This window comes from Osmerus eperlanus, chromosome 3 (genome assembly GCF_963692335.1).
Source record: "Osmerus eperlanus chromosome 3, fOsmEpe2.1, whole genome shotgun sequence".
Taxonomy (NCBI): domain Eukaryota; kingdom Metazoa; phylum Chordata; class Actinopteri; order Osmeriformes; family Osmeridae; genus Osmerus; species Osmerus eperlanus.
The window spans coordinates 4,242,143-4,251,016 of NC_085020.1; the positions used below are offsets into that span (position 1 = coordinate 4,242,143).

General features: G+C 46.5%; 1 protein-coding gene and 1 long non-coding RNA gene across 2 annotated transcripts; one reads left to right on the forward strand and one right to left on the reverse strand.

Moving 5' to 3' along the window:
• Positions 1-801: 801 nt before the first annotated feature.
• LOC134017219 (immunoglobulin-like domain-containing receptor 1) lies at positions 802-6,531 on the forward strand. The gene is made up of 8 exons (XM_062456626.1): positions 802-1,133; positions 1,671-1,841; positions 2,345-2,494; positions 2,672-2,791; positions 3,444-3,590; positions 3,943-4,065; positions 4,297-5,246; positions 5,342-6,531. The coding sequence occupies exons 1-8, from the start codon at positions 1,085-1,087 to the stop codon at positions 5,378-5,380; spliced, it is 1,749 nt and encodes a 582-aa protein (XP_062312610.1). The 5' UTR covers positions 802-1,084; the 3' UTR covers positions 5,381-6,531.
• Positions 6,101-8,805, reverse strand: LOC134017220 (uncharacterized). Its single transcript, XR_009929732.1, has 3 exons — positions 8,623-8,805; positions 7,780-7,951; positions 6,101-7,599 (listed from the first exon to the last, which is right to left on the reverse strand). It is a non-coding gene; the product is annotated as an uncharacterized LOC134017220 (long non-coding RNA).
• Between the last annotated feature and the right edge of the window lie 69 nt (positions 8,806-8,874).

The following is an 8,874-nucleotide window of genomic DNA, read 5'->3' on the forward strand; positions in this document are numbered from 1 at the left end:
GGGACCACATACACAAAACACTCCAGGGATTGTCGACCTCACTGGTATTTACTGCTGAGACAAGGCCAAGCGTCTGTCTGAAAGACAAAACAGAGACTAGGAATAGCAGATAGCAGAAATCCTTCCAGTCCAAGCAGTCCTTTCAGACCAAGCCTCTCTGCAGCCTCGTCTCCGCGTCCCTACTCTATTCTTCCTGTCTGCTGAAGAGCCAATTCACATGGAAATCCTGCTGGCTTCAGAGTGTGTGAAAAGGAAGTGTTGACATGGAATTTCCACATTGCTGAGAGTGCAGAGATTTGGCTTTAACCCTTGTGTTATCTTCGGGTCATTCTGACCCATCAGTCATTGTGACCCACCTTCGTATTGCGACAGATTTACCGCATACAAAGACAAAGTGAAGCATATTCTTTTAACCGTTGGGCTGTCTCAGACCCCCCACATTGCAAAGGTTAAAAGAAAATTATTTTAATTTGTTTTTGTATTGGGTAAAATCGGGTAAACACAACGATGGTTCGTTATGAACCTTTGGGTCATGTGACCCGAAGGCAGCACGAGGGTTAAAGCAAATATACATAAATCAGGGTAGAACATACAGAGTTTAAAGCTTAATTGAAAGTCCAGCTACACCAAATACCGTGCTCCAAGCGCTGATGACGCTCTTGCCAGTTCATTGACAAGAGGCTTGACGTCTTCCTACACAATATAAAAGTATCATAACCAAAGCAATAGCGTGTCAAACATAACAGAGGAAGCAATTTTGTCTTTGATCTTTTCCCTTGCGGGCATGTGGACGACGATAATGCTTATCCGATGCACCTGCTCCAGCTCGGGGCGGGTCTGATGATGTCACCTGGAATGGGGGATGGGAGGAATTCAACGAAGCGACGGACTCCTGGGAAAGTTGCTTTTACACCTGTTGTAGTCGCACTCCTAAAACAAAGGATTTTAGGAGCTCGAGTTTAAAAAAAGTATAAGAATAGTTTAGATTTTGAACGGTGAACTAAATATATTTCCTTTATTATCGATGGTGATGAACTAGTTCGTCTCCACGGAGGCTTCCGCGTTGAAATTGGAAAAAACCCGAATGGGAAACATGATATTGGTGCTGCTTGTCTTGAGTTTACTGCCGACAGGTAAGTCCTACTTTTTGGAAAGCATATCTTAAACGCCAGTAAACGCTATTCGTTAACCCCACATCATTTAACGTTAGATTTGTTCATTTAACCGAATAATCTAAAAGTGTATAAATACTAAGTTAATAATCAACCGGAGTCAACACTACAAGGCCATTAGAAGGCTGTCACGTGACTGTTTTCTGTTTACAGAAATGTCAAGATAGTCTATGGTCTACCCGTCCCTTATTAGTAAGAAGATAGCTGATAACATGTTTATGCTCTTTCATTGCCGAAACCTATTGAAGGTTAAGGGATCTAATCACATCAATTGTGTGGGTATGTCAACACTAGTCATTAGATACTAATATTTATACCCAATGTCATTGCCGGGCTGTTATTCTACAGGTGCTGTCTTAGCTTGTGCCCAAAGTAATCGAGGCTCACATTATAGTGCATGTAAACATTTTTGAAAGCAAAAAAGCTCAAATATATTATTCTACCATCCACACACACACACACCCACATTCACACCCACCCACACACACATCCACACAGATGTTTGGCCGATCCAGGTAGTGGTCCCTGAGCCTGAGCGGAGCACAACCCTGTTTGCGTCGGTGATCCTGCGCTGTGACTACTCCACATCAGCCAACCCTCAGGATGTGCTGGTCACCTGGAAATACAAGTCCTTCTGCAAGGACCCCGTCCTGGACTACTACTCCACAGGTAGGGCTGGCGTGGTGCACAGGACAGTTCAGTGCAGTCGTTTACTTAGCAGGATTGGTATAACTCAGTGAGAGAGTACTTGGACTGCATATCAAGAGGTTGTCCGTCGTATTGGATTAAAGTGCCAGCTAAATAAATGCATTGTTATTATTAACCCAGCAATAAAACCTGCTTGTCCCTGCTTCCTAGTGTTAGCATGGATGACTCTCCTGCTTGGTCTCAATGATGTTTATAAATTATGTGGGGTATAATTCCTTCAATGGCTTCTCCATCTTTATTGTGTTTCTGCTTCTGTCTCTGTCCTCTCCACCATACATTTACATTTAGTCATTTAGCAGATGCTCTTATCCAGAGCGACTTACAGTAAGTACAGGGACATTCCCCCCGAGGCAAGTAGGGTGAAGTGCCTTGCCCAAGGAAACATCATTTTGCACGGCCAGGAATCAAACCGCTCAGCCATCTGACTCCCCTCCACCATGCCCCTCCCCCCCCCTCCTCTCCAGCCTACCAGGCAGCGCTACAGCTGAGTCAGGATCCAGCCAATGACTGCCCAGACCGCCAGCGCACGGTCCGCACCGTGGTCCAGAAGAGGGGCACCGGCGAGGCCATGCTGGGGTCAGAGTACCGCGAGCGCAAGATCAGCATCCAGAACAGTCAGTTGGCCCTCCCAACACACACACACACACACACCTTCCCGAGCAGAGACCGGCGGACGCAGTCTATGTTTCCATGCGCTTCGACCTCTCTCACACACATACACATCCTCTTATAAACCTATGATAACAATAGCAACCGTGTGTGTGTGTGTGTGTGTGTGTGTCCGCCCGCAGAGGCCGACCTGGTCATAAATGAGGTGATGTGGTGGGATAACGGTGTGTATTTCTGCTCCATCGACGCTCCGGGCGACACGACGGGAGACTCGGACCGTGAGATCAAACTGATCGTCTACCGTAAGCCTCCATTCACCCTCCTCCCCCCACGGATGTGCTCCACTGGGTTAAGTCTCTGGTAGGGACATGTGCCATGAGTTTACACTCCACCAAGTATATCAGACCAGAACCAGGAGAGTTCATATGGCACCGTCAGAGCTGTATTGGGCTGTGTTCTTTTTGTAACCTCACAGAGGTGTGAAGACTTAAGGGCTCGGCCTTTGCGGGTGTCACGCCTGAGGGTGGATCGTGTTACATGCTTACATAAGCACCACTATCATGTTGATGGTTTACACCATGAAGGTGGGGTGGTGGAGGTTTGACCTGTCGGACCATACCATGGTGTATGCAGATTACATGCGAAGGTATACTCATATAAGTTAACTGTCAAACGATCTAATATAGAACATTGTTGCCCTCTCATGGAGGTACTTTAATGCGAGTGAGGCCTTGGTTTGAGAACCCGTCCTTAATCCCTTTATTTTATTTAATTACGATATATCCTGAATGGTGAAAGAGAAGCATGTTCATCCAGCATGTTACACCAGGGACTCACTCACAAGGAAGTAAGGATAGAAAGATATGTCTCAATCCTAAACGGCTCCTGTTCTTTCATGAAGTTTATTCACGGACCCTCTGTGGCGTGACCCCTTGACCCCTGACCCTGTTCCAGATTGGCTGACGGTGCTGCTCATCATCTTCGGCGCTCTGGCTCTCATCCTGCTGTTCTGCGTGTGCTGCTGCCAGTGCTGCCCTCAGAAGTGCTGCTGCTACGTCCGTTGCCCCTGCTGCCCCCAGACCTGCTGCTGCCCCGAGAAAGGTGCCCCCCCCCACACACACACACACACACACTCCTGTCTCCTTCATTCTCTGCCCTGTCCCCACACACACACACACACACACACACTCCTGTCTCCTTCATTCTCTGCCCTGTCCCCACACACACACACACACACACACACACTCCTGTCTCCTTCATTCTCTGCCCTGTCCCCACACACACACACACACACACACACTCCTGTCTCCTTCATTCTCTGCCCTGTCCCCACACACACACACACACACACACACTACTGTCTCCTTCATTCTCTGCCCTGTCCCCACACACACACACACACACACACACACACACACTCCTGTCTCCTTCATTCTCTGCCCTGTCCCCGCAGTGGTGATGCAGCACAGGATGATCCGGGAGGCCCAGAAGGCCATGGCTCCCTGGATGCACGGACAGCCCATCTACGCTCCTATTGGCTCCCACTCCTCCCAGGGACAACCAATCCTCTATTCAGGTGATTGTCACACCAGAGGGGAACACAGACAAGGCTTGTGGTGTGTGCGCGTCTGAATCGGAGTGACCTTGTCTGATATCACCTGCTTTGCAAGTGTTTTTGTATCTGTTTTGGAATGGCCTTGTAATGGTTAAACATTGTAGCCTGTAATGATTGGGTTCAGTCTGTCCTATCTCCTCGTCTCCCAGTCTGTCCGTGTGACTAACCCTCCGCCTCCTGTCTCCTCCCCAGGCTCCTTCTCTGACCACCCCTCCAAGCACGACTTTGCCATGGGTCCGATGGGACCCCCACCCCTCCCTCTCCTCCAGCACCAGCCCCCTCCTCAGCCCCCTCATCACCGTATCCATAACAACGGCAGCATGCACGGGGGCAACAACCAGATGCTGGATTTCCTGGAGAACCAGATGAGGGGAATGGAGATGTCTGCTCCTCCCATGCACCCCGTCGGACAGGCCTACCAGCCCTACCAGCCCTCCCAGGTCTACCAGCCCTTCCCCCAGACCCAGATCCAGCCCGGCCCACAGGGGGTCCCCTTCACGGCCGGCCCCCCCAGCATGATCTCCGCCCTGGATGAGATGGGGGTGAGGGGTGTGGAGCGAACGGTGATCACTCTGCCCCCCATAGTTCAACGTGGGCCCAGCTTCTCCTCTCGCAGGGGGACGGGAGGAGGGGGAGGAGGGACCAGGGGAGCACCCCGGATGTCCAGCCATTCCAGTGGAAGCTCCAACCGCACTAGTGGCGGCGGCGGAGGAAGTCGTTACCCTGACAACCGACGACAGCGTGACCCCTCCCCTCTGAGGCACGGGATCTTACGCAGCTACAGCGATGAGTCTGACTGGGAGGACCGCCGAGGAGGGGGAGGAGCCAGGCGGGACGGGGGTGGCTCGTCCGGGAGGAGGTCAAGGGGCGGATCTGGCCCACGCTCCCGTAGTCGTGACGACCTGATGGACCAGCTGCGTCGCTCGGCACCGAGGAGAGACAGGAGCTACTCCCCCCCTCCACGCAGGAAGGGATCCTGGAGCTCTGAGGAGGAGGACAGCCAGAGAGGAGGAGGAAGGGGTGGAAGAGGAGGAAGAGGAGGAGACGGCGCCAAGGGGAAGCCCTGGTCTGAGAACCCTCCTAGTTACTCCTCCATCGATGTTCAGCCAGGAGGAGGGAGGAGGAACTATGACCGTCTGTCTGTAAGAGATACATGAAACACTCTCTTACTCTGCCTCTCTTTCGCTCCTTCTCTCTCTCCCTCTGACCAGTTTGTTTTCTCCTCTCTTTCCTCCAGGACAAGAGCTCCCGTAGTGGCACCAGCGTGGTGATCTGAAGATGTTTCTACGCCAGGACAGAAGTGAAGGCAGATGATTGGCTCCCTCAAGCAGTGGCCACACTGTGAAACAGTTCACCAGGTCACACCTCACACAAACACCTCAACAAAATAAATATATAGCTATATATGTATATAGCTACATATGTGCTATATTTTATAGCACATATGTGCTATAAAACAGCACTAGTCAGTAAAAGTAGTTATGAGAGAAAAGAAAGAAAAGAAGGAGAAGATCTTAGCTGATACTAAATTATCAGCAGTACTAGCAGATACTATCTGATATGTGTTTTCTTTTTATCTTGTCTGAATTAACTTGAATCACGTGCTGGATGTTGTTTGTACGGTTGTTATGGTTTTATGTCCAAGTTTTTCAAGTGTTGTACCTGCTGTCTGGTTTGTTTCGGTGGTGGGGTTAGGTTAACATGGTTCCAATCTCTGCTCTTGGTTAATTTTTAACCCTTGTGTTATCTTCGGGTCATTCTGACCCATCAGTCATTGTGACCCACCGTCGTATTGCGACGACTTTACCGCATACAAAAACAAAGTGAAGCATTTTCTTTTAACCGTTGGGCTGTCTCAGACCCCCCACATTGCAAATGTTAAAAGAAAATTATTTTTATTTGTTTTTGTATTGGGTAAAATTGGGTAAACACAACGATGGTTCGTTATGAACCTTTGGGTCATGTGACCCGAAGGCAGCACAAGGGTTGAGATGTGTTGAATTTTTTGTCTTGTTTTTTTAACACCTTTACTAATTTCTAACTATGAAAGTACACATTTTTGTAAATATTTCAACTTCAATCCTGACACAAAGGTTGTCGGAGCGATCTATGATGAAGGATGCCTTTGTTTGACCAAGTGCACTGTGTGTATGTGTGTACTCCATCTTCTGACTGTATATTTTAATATACTTTTTAATGATGAATTCCGCATCTCCTTCAATGTGTTTTTAATTGTATCAACCCATTGACATTTGTAACAGACCACAGCTCTGGAGGTGGAGACCATTGTTGGATCAGAAAAATGCCACGGAACTGAACCAGACGTTACGTGTGCAATTTGTACTTATTGCTTTTTTGTAATATGTAAGGGAATCCCCTTCAGTGTAAATAATGTCATTTGTACATTTTCTATACATTTAAAATACATTTGTGGTATGGAGTGTTTATTTGAACAACTAGATGTTGTTATTACAAGTTTAGATAGGCTGCTGGGGTGTCAAGAGGAGCTCGACTAAATATTTCAAAGTTATCTGAACTTGTTGCAAATGGTTATAAACTTGGAACTTGTAGCTCATCTACAGTAGCACCTGAAACCCATGTGCTTGCAGTACCAGAGGATGCAGTTCTAGGACCGCAGTTCTAGGACCGCAGTTCTAGGACCGCAGTTCTAGGACCGCAGTTCTAGGACCGCAGTTCTAGGACCGCAGTTCTAGGACCCTAGTTTTACCTGACAGCGCCACCTAGCGAATTGGATGACGAAAGGCAGTGTCACTAGATCGCAACAAGATTTTTGAATGGTTTGAGAGGCAAGAAACAACTTGGTTGTTAACAGTTGTATGTTTGGCAATCAGTGTCATTAGCTCATTGTTAGGTAAAGACAATAATATATCTCAGGGACTACTTTGATAACACAGACTGGTCAGTGTTTATTGACAACACACTTTGTGGCTGTGGAGGCTTTGTCAGCATATGTGATGTTTGATGAGGCAATTATATAGAAAGGTATAATATCTATATATTATATATAATATATCTTCAGTATTGCCTTCACACGGACCCTTTGCATCCGTCCACATGGGGTGGTTGGCACAGTGAGTAAAGTAGCTGGGATGGTGGTCCTTGTCGGAGCTGGGATGGTGGTCCTTGTCGGAGCTGGGATGGTGGTCCTTGTCGGAGCTTGGATGGTGGTCCTTGTCGGAGCTGGGATGGTGGTCCTTGTCGGAGCTGGGATGGTGGTCCTTGTCGGAGCTGGGATGGTGGTCCTTGTCGGAGCTGGGATGGTGCTTCTTGTCGGAGCTGAGACGGTGCTTCTTGTCGGAGCTGAGACGGTGCTTCTTGTCGGAGCTGGGATGGTGGATATGGAATGGTGTTTCTCCTTGCAAAGAGCCAAGTGTTTGATGAAGTCTGGTTTGCGTGAAAGCATTGACTGGCAGTGGATGCAGTGGTAATGCAATTGTGGTCGGCAATTTAACCCACATCTGTGAACGGTATATCCTAAAACATGATAGAAATATTATTAGGCCTATATATTACTTAAGTGTCTGAATCAAATATCTGGTCAGAGCAAACAAATCAGAGTGACTTCTATTGATTAACTGCTCAAAAGGAATTGTTGATGGTCTGCTTTTAATGCATCGCATTGAAACTTCACTTTTTTTTTTTTTTTGCTTTTACCTTTATGGAAAACTGACCGGTTGAAATGGCTCTCTAGATGGGCGATGACCTTGCTCAGTTTTGTAGGTTGAAACAAATGAGAGAGACAGAAAGGGCAGTGGAAGTCCATACAGCATGTGTTGCATCTTTTTAATTCTGGCAAGGACCTTCCCTTTTGTATGGTTATATGCATCTTCAAAAAGAGAGACAAATTGGTCAAATTTAACATTGTAAGAATTTCACAGACTTAAATTAGTCCCAAGCCTATAACTGAACCAAAATACTATTTTAACTTTATTAAAATGGTATAGCTAAGAGTATTGAACAAACATTTAAACTGAAGACAGCTGCAGATTTCATTTAGCTGACAGATCAAATCCACATTAATTATCATATAAGACACCTACAGTAGTTGGGCTTGCCAAAATCGCACTATGGTTTCAATATAACAAAAGAAATTGTCTAAAAGTTAGTATTGCAGCAAATGATCATAATTGAACAGATAATTGTAGTGCCTTTAATCTTAAACCAGAATTGTTTTAAACGTTTAGCTAGCTTATGTTGAACAACACTTGATTCACATATGTCGCGCTACTGTTTCATTAAACAAATAAACAAAGAGTAACAATTTACAGTTCGTTTTGAAGCAAGCTAATACAAGCAAACAAATCGTGTGTAGCTATAGTGCCCTACTGAATGTTAGCTAATCAAGTAGTTTGTTTGACGTTAAAAACCACTCTGGTTTCGTGAAATGATTTCGACAGCGAAGTTGAAGTTAGCTAGCTAACGTTAACATTATTGTCCAATTGAAGACACCAGAATTGTTTTATACATAACCACACGTGATTCACATTAGCTACTTACACTCTGATTCTCGTCCATTTTATGAACCTATCTACATTCCCTTCTAATCTTATTCATGTTATAATTTAATGTCGAGCCGTAACCTACATTCACTCATAGATTTATGGGCATTCACTACTGCAGGAAAATATTGATGATCTTGTTCCGGTCCATGGCTATCCAATTCAATAGGTGGCAGTGTCACGGAAATCTAAGGTCCTAGAACTGCGGTCCTAGAACTGCAGCCTCCGGTACTGCAGGCACATGCTACTT